At 42.3% G+C, this 13,212-nt stretch overlaps 1 protein-coding gene across 1 annotated transcript in view; it reads right to left on the bottom strand.

Annotated features, from left to right (window-relative positions):
- ABCA12 (ATP binding cassette subfamily A member 12) overlaps positions 1–13,212 on the bottom strand; it is an 87,738-nt gene that overhangs the window by 40,883 nt on the left and 33,643 nt on the right. The window contains 14 exon segments of the mRNA XM_050899927.1: positions 890–1,069; positions 2,411–2,501; positions 3,679–3,798; positions 4,371–4,510; positions 5,098–5,299; positions 6,264–6,428; positions 7,351–7,524; positions 8,349–8,473; positions 8,937–9,049; positions 9,168–9,421; positions 10,904–11,010; positions 11,716–11,831; positions 12,464–12,953; positions 12,956–13,210. Coding sequence (XP_050755884.1) covers positions 890–1,069; positions 2,411–2,501; positions 3,679–3,798; positions 4,371–4,510; positions 5,098–5,299; positions 6,264–6,428; positions 7,351–7,524; positions 8,349–8,473; positions 8,937–9,049; positions 9,168–9,421; positions 10,904–11,010; positions 11,716–11,831; positions 12,464–12,953; positions 12,956–13,210 — 2,532 coding nt within the window.

The raw sequence follows: 13,212 nt of genomic DNA, 5'->3' as shown, positions 1-13,212 counted from the left end.
AATGTCTGTTTGAGTAGAGGCATACCACAGAAGTTTTTCTCTCCAGAATATTTTTCCTGATTATTCCATATATAAAGCATACAATGGAATGGAGGACAAACATGGAAGAAAACTGCTGTTATGGGAATAGACAAGTATTATTAGGGTCTGAAGTTCCAAGAAAAGAAAAAGTTTCTAGCTACCCCTCAATTATGAGGTATAAAACCAAACAGGTCACAGGACTTAAAGTAAATCCTAATTGAGGAGATATTGGGCATTCTTTAAAAATTAAGACACATTTGTATCATTCAAATTAATATAAGGTCCTATTCTGTACTCCCCCCTGCCCCTCTCTGTCATCTGATCTGAAGCTGCAATGTGATCCACAAATGTGAAAAGTGTGACTGAGAAGACCAAATATAATATTGCAGTGTTTGGCTGGAACATCTCAAGAGCTTATGACGTTCTAATATATTGAATTGTCTCGTATTTGGACTCGATGATCTTAAAGGTCTTTTCCAACCTAAATGGTTCTATTATATCTTTCTCAATTAAAGCATCATTTCCCATGGGGGCCTGAAAGAAGGCAGCTGTCATGAAGATCTCCTAAGGGCAGTGAAGTTTTGTTCAAACTGAAAATTAACCTAGAGAAAACACCAGTTGACCAAAGGCTTTGTATACAGACAGCAGAAGTGTATGAGAAAAGGAGGTATAAAAAGGAGAGTGTATAATGCTGCCATAAGGAGGTCTGAGTATGCAGGTCCCACACACACCAGGTGAAAATTGACTGCTGTGTGGTGGGAGCTGTGACCGCAACAGTTGCTGGTGGAAAGCCAAACTTCTTATGCTGGACTCCCACCCTGTACCAGGCTAACTTTAATTTACAGGGGCACTCGAGACTGCCACATACTTGCGAAAAGCTCGTTCTTCAGAAAGAGCTCTTTAGCCACCATTTCCATTTCCTCTAAGTTTCTGACTGCCTGAATGCGATTAAATGAGACACAGGAGGACACATTTACAGCAAGGGTAGCTAACGTATTCAGCTGATCGACAATGTCAGCGTTGTTCTGTAATTCCAGCCGAATATCATCTGGGGGAAAAAAAAAAAAAAAGACACAAACAAAACCAGTAGCATCACTACACATAGCAAAAAATCCAACACATCATTCCGCTCTTTACACTGACACCAGAAAAGAAGAAAAAACCCCATCATACTCAACATTAAGTGTACAATACATTTCTGCACTTAGCAGTGCAATGAAGGCATGTTGTTGACCCAATTTTTATGTTAATCATTTGTAATACACTCGTGAGTTTGCCTTTGGGAGGATGCCAGCAATGGGATGTGACAGCCATCCCAAATCAGAAGTGAGGTTTTAGACTCGCATATGATACTCACCATTCATTCCACATCTTATCGTTTTTGATGTAATCAACTCATCTGTTGAGCTGCTCTGTCTCAGGGGAGAATGTGCTTTATCCAAGCACATCAAGGAAAAGTTATGTCTGTTCTGCTGATGTGTGTACTAAACCTGATAATGCAGTTTAATAAAGACGCTGCTGTCTCCTGGCTGTTTTAAAAGGTGAGTGCATAATGCAGTGTAACTAATATGGAACAGCTGCTGCAGGCGTGATGATTTCATGGGGAGTTAAGACAGGAGATGCTACTCATGAAATAACACAAGGGTCATCACGAACAGTATGTAAATATCCTTCTGACTGCAACAGACTACAACCACTCTTCGTTTATGCTGGGTTTTGCTGGCATAACCCAGATTGATGTTGACATGTATGGCCGCTCATTGAAAAAGCGGGTAGGGACAATAAGAGCAGCTAGGAAGGGACTGTGATCCCTGTGCTGTGCACTAACAGGGGAGGTATCCACCACTGCTGTTAGCTGATGATTCCCAAAATGCAGATCAGCAACTCTTGCCTTGAAGGACCATGCAAGACCACCAGAGAACAGCAAATTCCAGCAGAGCATCTCCTGTAATGGTGCCTCTGGCTTCATCAGTCTGGGTACCTTTATCTGATCCCTTGCTTTTCTGCTCTGGAAAACTTTTAAGTTGAACCCTGATGTGATGCAGATGAGCTCTCCACATTTCCCAGGAGAGTCCCAGGTAGCTCATTTGAAGTGATAATGATGGCTAAACAGTGTCCTCCAGTGGCCACACTCAGCTGCAGAGATTCCCATCCTACTATCCCTTCAACACTCCCGAGAAACATCTCTTCATACAAGCCCTTTGCTTTCTAAGAGTCTTTTCCCATAGGCCACAAGATTTTTGAATCACAGCTGAGATTGCCTTGCACTAAAGCATCCGATACTGACCAGAGAAGAGCCGTAGCAGAGCATGGCTACAGTTTGATGACTCTGGGGCTCCCAGACCTGAAGCGCAAATAGGAGGGCAACACATGTGGTGGAACAACTTACCCAGTTCGTTTATTTGACTCAGCAGTTCAGCCGCATCCAAATCCACCATCAGCTTGATAAAAACCTGCACAAAGGGATTCTGAAGGGTGTTCTATCAACAAGCAAAAAGAAAAAGCATCAGTTTGACTAGAAGCCCCTTGAGCTTATTCAGTGTATTTCTAAAATACAACAGACCAGCTGCCTTCACTGAGCATTTGTACAACCCCCTCCTACTCCTTTCCTGACCTTCCATATTTCACTCTGTATCAGGATGGGGAGATGTTAGCAATGAAAACGTCACACAGAGCCCTGTAAGTACACGCTAGTGTTTCTTAGAGTCAAGACAGGATGCCTATTGAGTCTCCATGAGGCACTAGAGTCCCGCGGAAAAATCGTGGATAATCTTTGTTATTCTAAATGTGCAGTAAGTTTCACTTGTGTCTGTTTTAGGTCCTGTGAACACAGCCAGAGCACAATGGGTAGGCGACCAAAATTTAGCTTGGAGACCGGTAGACAGATTTTTGTTTGGCTGAATAGTTTATTATTCCACCAATGAGTGCAGTCAGCAGAGAATACTTCATTTCACTTTTGCATATTCCACTCTGGATTTTCTCTCAGTGCCATGGAAATTACAATGAATTCCAGCCACTGAAATTAACTTCTAATGCTTTAGGGTTCCAGAGATCTCATTTTCATAGTTTTGTAAGAAAAGGAGACAATTTTTGCTGCAGAGAACAGGAAGCAAGTATGTGAAACATTACAGCCTACTGCTTTCTGTATCCAAGCAAGGCTAGGCTCCTTAGGAGGGGAAAAAGAAATTTAATTCACATTCACTGAGGTACAAAGACATCTTCTAGCTCTTATGTGTGTACCCAGAGCTACCTGCTTATTATAGATACTATTTCACTTTCTGAAAAAGTCATTTCTTGCCTGGTCTTGGCTGGCTGGATCACTCCATCAAGCAGAAAGTTAATTTACAAACTGAAGAGCGTTCCCGGCTCATCTTAGCCCTCCAGCAGGCCTCAGCATGGCCAATGTCAGGGAGCATATTACAAACAGATCATTTCAGAAAGAGGATTTGCATGGAAAGGTGCGTCAGGATTATTTCTGTTACGGGAACAGGCAGGCAGGCACAGAAACTGTGAAGTCCAGGACAAAAGCCTGAGAAGGGTCTCCCCAGCTGACCTAAGATGTCCCTGAGGTCCCTGGAACTCCAGTTTATTTCAGTGAAGAAATCCATCCTCCCAATTCCCTCTTGTGAGAGAGACAGGGGAGGTAGGATCTCATACCTTGATCATCGGAACTGTCTGGTTTAACTTAGCCAGTGAATTCATGATGATGGGAGACTTGTCCAACCACTCCTGGGACTTCAGGGCTAGATCAGCCATCTGCTTCAGGGTTGCATTAGACTATAAAAAAGCCCACAACATATAAGGATTCATTTATTCATCACCTTACAGCTTTTAAAGAATAAATAAATCAATAAAACAGCTAAGATCAAATTTGGTTTCCTTAGGATTTTTCTTAGCACCCTATCACTGACAAAATGCCCCTTAACACACTGAATTTGGATGCAAGTACTCAAAAATTGGCCTCATATGTGACATTTGGAGCATGTCTTGGGATATCAGCTTTCCTTCTACCACTGGTCTGCTTGCCAACAAGTACTGGTTATAGCATTTGTCCTGGGAGACATCTCTCTACTACTGGCTGAAAATATGGGGGTGAAACTTCATAAACTGAATGCCTTAAAAAAATCATATTATAAATATTAGACCAACAGCAATTTTTTGGAGGTAAGATTCATTCAAAGACAAAAGATGACTCTATGACCAGCAATGCAACTAGGAAAAGATAATTTGACTAATACTCCAAACAGTCAGAAAATAGACTTCTGCTTCTCAAAGAAACAAGCCCGTGCTAGAAAAATTACAATCCTTTTGAGTGGGCATATCCTGATGTACTGTAAACAGAGCCATACCTTTCCCATGATTGCTCGAGTTTCTAGGGTATCTGGTGTATAAAGGATCTTCCCAAGCACCATTGGTTTTAAAAAAGACCAAATTAAAGCTCCAGTTGGGGTCTTGACCAGGTCCAGGTAAAAGGATAAGCAAAACGGTGCTGCAAGGGGAGAAAAGCAAACAAATTGCACAGAGCACAAATAGACCAGACATGAGAAAGCTACCAGTGTATTTTTTCCCATCTACCCAGTTTGTTGCTGTGTCTGGTGAATGACTTCAGGGCCCTCTTCACTGACTGATATAATGTGTCTTGACAAAAGCAATCCACCCCCATGATCTCCTGTTGCTGAACTCAAGACGACAAGAGTCTCATTGTTCGAGTCAAGATTCTCTGCTTGAAGGTTAAATGGAGTTTCCTGAACTCAGAGGAGCTAATAATGTCAGTTCAGTTGGAAAAACTACACATCAAGAAAAAGCAGTGACCTGTCAAGCCCTAAGACCGGATCATCAACAAATGGGAAACAGTGCAGTGTCAAGCACTGCTCTGCTACATAAGCTGTTTTCCTTTTAACATTTATGGAAATAAACCACCAATAATTAGGGCAGTGTAGATCTTCAGCTAGCATAAATTATGAGCACTTACAGCCCTCCAGAGACATACAGGGGAACAGCTCAGCACTGGATGTCTCTGGAAACAGTAAAGTTTGGCTCTGAAATGTTTTTGCCTTAAGAAAAAGCCAGACTTACTGGAGTCATGAGGAATCCCATATTTCCTCATCATCTTCTGGACATAGACATCTTCCACAGAAGAACTGTTGCTTACAGGGTCTCCAAAATCTGGAAGCAAGGACTCAAAAAACAGGGGTGTGATCTCCTGGTTGCAGAGAACTTTTGACATGGACTTAAATGTGCCACGTGTTATCCTAAAGTTGTTTGGTTTAAATAATGCCTGCAGAAAAGACAAAACGCAAATAAATCCTGCATGCTAAAAGCATCCCATTCTGGGAGGAAAAAGAAATAACAGAATTCGAAGGCAAGGATTGAACATTTTTACACTGCTTTCTTATGAGAAGCTTGTCTCTACAAAAAAGGGACTTTCTACAGAAATCATGCTTTTATGGCTAACCTCTGCTACGACAGAGGTGGGAAATTCATTTCCAGGTATGAGATCCAATGTGGGAATTGCCTATAATGTGTGCCTGGTGACACATATATACCCTGGGTTACAAGACAGAATTTGTCACACAGATGTGTACATCCCCTATCCCCATCTAGTCCATGACTGCACGTGGTTCTGCAATGCACAGGTAAAGTGATTACTAGAAACGATTCCTGTGATCTATCCTGTCACTGACTACGGATCAGAGAGGGACTGGATCCAGTGCTGGACGAAGTTAGTGCAACCTGAAGTTACTGCAGCTGTCGGAGCAGGACTGGGTTTGTACTGAATGTTTTGGGCCGTCTTGAGGCTTTGGGTGTGTTCTAATGCACACTAAAGCTAGAGTAAATTTTTGCTGTTGACTTACGTGGTTTTGGATAGCCTTTTGTGGGCAGTTCTCCAGTTGCTTTCACAAGCTGACCTCTTCCAGTACACCGGTATATTTTGTTGGAAGTCTACTCTCCTTCAAGACAGTTGTTTATCCCCTGCATTTTTCTTCCTAGTGTCCCTCCCACTGCACGTGTTCCTAGTGTCCCCCCCGTCATGAGCGCATGATCGTCCCACTGCTCCAAATCAAAGCTCTCCCAGGAAGGTAACATATAAGTTTGATAGAGATTCTTCCTAGGACACCGCTGCTTTAAAAGAGAATCAGTAATCTATGATGTAATGCACCTTTGGCTTCTAGGGTAAGAAATTCCTGTGGAAACTGTTCCAGGGGTGTTTTGCCTCCAAAGCACGTGCAGCCTACACGTACCTTAGTCAGTGGCACATTTCTAGACTGCCGGAGCTTTTTCAGTGAATGAATAGCTTGTAGCAATGGATCAACGCCAGATTCAACCTGGTGTCTGAAATATTTCATTTTTGTCAGAAGGCCTAACATCTTGTCCACGGGTTTCTGAAGTTCCTTAGGGAAAAACATCTACAAGAGGCAGGAAGGAAATCAATTACGATTAGGAAGAATCTGTGCGCACATGCATGTACACGCCCATATTGTGTTAATTCCAAGACAAAGATTGTGGGATTTTCAAAACTGTTAGGAGGCTTAGGAAGCGTATGTCCCATGGGAAATTAATGGAATTTGTATTCCTAAATCCCCAAGCGCTTTTGCAAACCGCTTCCCTGAATATTACATATTCTGAACAGTGCATGTTTCCAAACACCTACAGTTGGGAAATGTGTATCAGATATTGGCTCGGATATAATCTGAGTCTCTAAGAGGTAGCATTTCGCACAACATAGATGTCAAACACTATGAGTGACTTTTGACCTGAGCCAAATTCATCGCCATTCTCATTTAATAACTTTTTCTCCCCAGGATTGCTTCTGTAGCATTTTTAAATATGTATTCAATACGCACTTCTCCATGAATGGTATTTTTACATGCTGTTTACATAGTTGTGTGCCTGGGATATTGGAATCATTTAGTAACTTGGCAGTGCCAACTAGATTGGGAAAATATATTTTACAGGACTTTTTCTGGGCTTCCCTTTTCAAGGAATAAAAAAATTTAGTCCAGTGCCTTATTTTTGGGAAGCCTGAACTCAGCTGGGAATGTTCAAGAGGTTGTGACAGCATATAAACGATACTAGCAGACAGGGAGGCATTTAGAGTAGGTCCAATGCCTTTAAATGAGGTTTGCTGGTTTACACCAGCTGGGATCCTCATTTATATCCACACTGTCACAGTATGGATATGCAATAAAAATTACTGCATGAGCAAAGCCTGATCTTTGGCTTGTGTAAATCAGCATAGCTTCTGGCCACTGCAATGATATTTTATGACCTTTCAGCCACTACATGCAGCAAAGACTACAGAAAGCACTCTACAAATCCAGCACTAACCTTGTATAAGAAATTGTAAATGTCTAAGTGTCGTAACAGAGTGACGCCCAAGATGTACATCTCACGCGTCCTCTCTGAAAGAGAGAGATTGCAGAACTCCTCCGCTACTATTTGCAGCTGTGGGTCAGCAGGATGGACGCTACAAGACTCCAGCTGGAGGATCCGAGAAATGAGCTGTGTATGCACAAAGGAAGAAAAGATTTGTTAGGGGGTAGACTACTCGTTCCAGTATGCATGGATTCATCTTGCCTTGCTGTTGTTCTTTCCACAGTGTCATATTTCAACCCTGAGAACCAGAAAATGCCTACCCATTACTCCTGCTCCAAGGGACAAATCCTAAGGATTGTGTTTTACTGCCCAGCTTGCACAGTAGTAAAAGCTTTTGTGGCTTCAATTTCCCATTGACTGATGCATGTGAAGTTTGGAAAAGAGCATGCTCTTTGGGGCTCAGTCCAGACAAGATGGTTGGGAAGGGGAAAAGCATCTGGAGCTCTGCTTGTGCAGGAGGCTGAGGAAGGCAAGCTCATCTCTCATTATGGGAGGCTATTTTTGGACCCTGAGTGCTCTCACGAGTAGTGGTTAGAAGTGTGCTTTTCCATCTGGACTGCAACAACTTCTCAGCGCTGAGGACCCCACCAAGGACTCCACTCACTCCTCATTAGTCTGTTACAGTGAATTGTGCCCTTGCTCTGGATCGGAGCAGTCACTCACCAGGCAGTGCATGGCTGCTTACCAGCTACTGGCGACAGCCAAAGACACCATACGGCTTGTGGTCTCCAATGGCCGAACTGACGTCAATGACTGCTCTGACTGCATTTCTGATGGCTATTTTGATCCGTAACACGCTATGCTGTCTATCCCTATGGGATCATCTACTTCTCTCTGTGCTGTCACGCATGCAGCGATCTGCTTAGCTGCATTCACTAACAAATTCTGGTTTTAATGGTGTGAGAGGTAGAAAGCAACAAGATCTCCCACCAGGATGACAGCAAACTTACCTGACTGCTGTTTTCCGGGAGAGATGCTTCCAGAAGAGCATCAATACCGGCTGTGGACATTCCTGTTGTGGTTTTGAGATCCTCTTTGAGCTGGTCCACATTTTTAAACACATCTCTTAACTTTTCTGTAAAGAACAATCCAAGAACAACTGATGTAACAGCTTTCTCCAGACATACAGCAGTCTCAAGCACACAGGGAGGACTTTAGGTAAAAGATGGAAGTGCAGTACATCGCTGTATGTACCAAACTTGCAAAATACAAACCAAACTTGCAAAATACAGTCATGTTTCCTAGGTTTTACAGTCTGATTTGTGGACTGAAGTTGACAGGTCTAGTGATAGCAAAAGTTGCTCAAATACAAAGACTTGGGACTTTCAGCACATAGGACTATTTGGGCTGTACAGAAAACAAAGGGTGGTCTAGAACAGGCTCTAGAATTACCCTAAAGCATCCCAAGGACATGGTGTATGGTTATTTCATTAATATCACTTCTTCCTGGCAGCTAAGCAAGTCTTGGGATTTCCAGCAGAAAGTATAGTACCAGTGATGACGTTTACCAACATTGTAAAGTAAATACAGAAAACTACCTTGCTTGCTAGAATCCGTTAAATTCTCAGTGATGTTCAACATGGAATTCAAAGTAGTCATATATTGAGGAATCTCTTGAAAGAAAGCAATTTCTGGTACATTTTCTTGAAACCTAAATTGGAAAAACAAAACAACCAACAAAATTGGGAATATGAAGAGAAGGCAAGAAGCCATTTCATCATTTCATAAATAGAAGACTAAAGCAGTCTAACTCAGAGGGAGAGCCTCACCACTTCATTTGTGTCTGGATGTTCATGGCATCCCCAATCAGTATATTTTGAAGCTCTTGGGAGATTCTTCTGTGATTCAGTACATTGGTCACAACTTGATTGCTCAGTTCAATAGTGCGGAGGAGCTGCTCACGAGATTGACTTTGTTCACACAGTTCTCCAAAGCTAACATTAGGGAGATGGCAAATATGCTGTATTGACTTAAAGCTCTCATAGTCACAAAGAAGTGTTGTCAGATCCTGGAGGCGAGATATCTTCAAAGGAAATTTTGAAAAGGAAGACAAATGCACAAACACCAGTTAGATGACAGAATTCTAAAAGGCAAGTTTTAAAGAGTCTAGCTGCCTCTTTCCATTTTTCTTTAGGATTAAGATTTTAATATATCTTTTTACTTCATTCAAAAGGTCTCCAATAGAACAGTTCCTAACAATCATTCCTACATGAGTTTGTAGCAGACCTGGCTACACAACATTGCACAGGACCTAATAAACCTTGCAGGCCTTAACATATCATTTCCGCTGTCCAACAGGCATACACAGCAATACTCCATTTGGACTTACCTGTTGACCAATTAATCTTCCCAGAGACCAAATAAATCTACCTTGTGCAACACGTGTAGCCTTTCAGATACCACCTGGTCATCTCTGCTACAGCATATGAAACGGAGTTGGCCAGAAGTCAGGACTTCCGCATCTGCCAACCTGTGTAAAATTATAGTCCTTTGCCTACTCTGCTATTATGGGCTTCCCTCTTGTCTGACATCATTATTTACATTATCAGGCTCTTATGGCAAGAACTGTTTTCTGTTTTGTGCCTATAAGTACCCGTCACACTGATGCTGATCGTGTTGTTGTTACAGATATATTAAGCAGCAACAACACTGCATACTGTTACCTTTTTTTAAAAAGACTTTAATTCTCATATGGAGAAATAGAATAAAGTGCATGCATGCCATTAGTGCAGTCACGTATGTATGGTGTAAGAAGCATTTTATCCAAATGAGGCATTGCCAAATCCAAAGCTGGTGAGGGAAATCCATGAATCAATATTGCTTAGGTGCTTAATCTCAGAAACCATTATGGTGTTGTGAGACATCTAGGGCTAAGGCAGCACATGGGGACTTGGGACTCCAGCCACACTGGTGTTGGTATAGCTCCTTAGGCATAGCGGTAACTAAGTTAGTTGGCTTATAACTGCCAATTGGGTATGCACAATTCCACTGATTTTCAGCAGGGCAGAGGTATCTACCTGCTACTTGTGCCTTCGAGAACTCCTCCGTACATACTTCTCAAATGAAGCTGAGGCATCCCAGAACGACCTCGGCTCTGCAAGCTGCTTTGCTAAGTCTCAATGTACTGAACTTTAAAACTACCGGTGCACTGATTTACGAGGAATATGCTGTCACTGGCAACCTATGCAGTGCTCATCCTTTTGGAATGGCTGCTGGAAAACAGAAGCCATTCTATCCAACAGACTGGGAGGATAGGAACACCTCTACCTTTGCAGAAAAATGGGTGTACGCTGGGTAGAGACTCATATAAGAACGAGTTCCTCAGCCCAGTTTAATGGTGACCTTTAAATACAGGCAGCAAGCAGAAAGCAGAGTTGCAGTCCTAGTTTTTATCAGCTGTTCTTTTAAGAAACTTTTATTCCACATGCTGTTTTTCAAAACCTCTACTGCACATTCATGTATCACTGCGGGATGTCCTTCAAGTCAGCATTTTAAGCAGACTCACTTTTAGCTTCAGGAGCTCTGGTATGGATGAATGTTTCTCAGAGGTATTATTTTGCATAAAAGGGTTCTTTTTCAGATGAGCTTGCTTCAAAAGCAGCGTGTTGTTTTCTGTGCAAGGAAGAAAACAAAAGTTACTTGAGTCAAAAACACCAGACTTGCAGAAACTTTGCAGATGGGAATATCGGCACTTTTATTCTGAGGCCTACTGAGCATTGCTATTTTCCACCAAATTCACATGGCTCAGGACCTCTGAAATGACAGACCAAGACCTAGGTTGTAATCTGGATTATAATGGATCCAGTCTGAGTAGGTGCTCTGGTCCTAAAGAAATCCACCCCACACTGGTAACAGGATTTCTGACAGTGCCCTTCCAAGCACATGTGATATCTCTGTACTGCGAGCAGATAAACCTCTCAGGTTTTACAATAAGCTCATACGATGAATATCTATGTGAAATACCATGTTAACTCTCAAAAATAACTCCTGTCATCTTATGGGTACATAAAGCTGTGAAAGGAATATAGGTTTCTATTTGTAAGATTTCTTTATCTGAGTGTCAGCAACCTGTCATCACATCACAGTGAAGAGTACACGTGCCTTTTGGATAGAGTTGGATGGAAAACTTGTATCTGCAATGTGACATAACTCAAACAAAAAGGAGTCTGGCTTCCCGAGGTCTCACAGCTCCAGTTAATTGCCAGCAGATGAAAACATGTAGCACCATTCCTTCCCACCATTACACAAAACACTTTGAAAAGACAGGCACAATGTATTCCAGCTGAGGTCCCACAACATTAATGAAATCATGATCACCTGTCAATTTGCTGTCTTCAACTTCAGTGACATTTATTAAACACATCAGGTAAGGGTTATAGCTGTTATTCACTGTCACCTGTAAGATGGTGTTTTCAAATTCTAAAAACAGAAATCTGAAAAATAAGATAGGATTTTAAATCAGCTTCTCTTTCAGAAACAAGGTATATTAGTGAGCAACCTGTCAGCTGTGTAGATGCTGTTCCTTGGCAGTGTAAATAAGAATTCCAGATGAAGCCATGTGTCTCCCATGACACCTCCTAAGTGGGTATCCTCCCAATTTTATTTCATCAATTATTTTTGCTGTTATCTCCCAAAGTTGTCATTCATTCTCAAACCGTATGTATAAGAAAACACACTTGAGAGGTTCACTGTGCATGCAAGATATAGATGGAAAGGCACGCCTAGGGGAGACTGAGAATCAAAAATTAGAGATTCATACCACAAAGAAGGGGTTTCCAAAGAGTTTACCACTGGTGGCAAGCCTCCTACAGGACTCTGCTTCCACTGTGAACTGATACTTGCCAACACAGAAAATTTTTGAATGTCTCAGTTTTAGCTGTACATTAAGTTCAAGGAGAAATTTCCTCCTCTTCAATTTAACCCACATTACACCTAGTGTCCTAAATTATGGTGATTTCAGGCTTAAGTTGCTCCACTGGAAGAAAATTACATACTTCTCACGCTGGAATGAGAATGGTGGTCACTACCCATAAATGCAATTACAATACCCAAAAAGCAAACTCACCGTGTGATCAGACTGGTTGGTGACAGAGTTTGGTCACTCTGAGTCCAAGGTAGGGTCTTGTTGTACAGGGTTTCTGCCATGACAATGAAGTGATGAGCAACAATATCAATCACTCTGTCAAAACTAGTTTTGTTGGAGATAAAGGCCGAACTGGAATTTATATTGAATTCATTTAGCAGATCAGAGAAGTTCAGCCTCTTGAGAATGTAGCGACTGGCTTCTGTTATTTCTAGAGCTGACACATCGTTGGCAGATTTGTTTGCCACTGCTTCCAACAACTTTGCAAAGGCAGCTGCTTCGGTTAGATTCCTTTTGGTGTTTAGGAAACTGTCAACCACATCCCAGACGCTTGAGTAATAACTCCAGTTGGTGAGGCTGAAGGCGCCTTGGAGTCTCTGCAGCAGGTTGTTCATGTGGAGCTCATCCTGTGCCACACTGAAGAGCGTGGACAGGTTATTCCAGGCTGCTAAGCTGTCAGAGAAATTCAAGAGTTCAGTACTGCTTCATTCAACATGAAAGGAATGAGCATGTTCAAAAGCTGAGATGGGACCACACCACCCACATCTTGGACTGGGATGGGGCAGGAGGCGTTACTCTGCAGCAGCCCCTCCGTGACAGCAGTCAGAGCTCTCACCTCCTCCTCTACCCAAGAGTTTTCCAGCTCGGAGACAAGGTTTAATTCGGAAAGGAAACTCAGAGAAAACTGCAGAGACCGGACGATGCATGACAGCTCCTTGGAAAAGCGTCAC

Source organism: Gymnogyps californianus, chromosome 7, assembly GCF_018139145.2.
Source record: "Gymnogyps californianus isolate 813 chromosome 7, ASM1813914v2, whole genome shotgun sequence".
NCBI classification, from domain to species: domain Eukaryota; kingdom Metazoa; phylum Chordata; class Aves; order Accipitriformes; family Cathartidae; genus Gymnogyps; species Gymnogyps californianus.
Note: the sequence above shows the minus strand (reverse complement) of the source record. Positions and strands in the feature narration are given on the sequence as shown.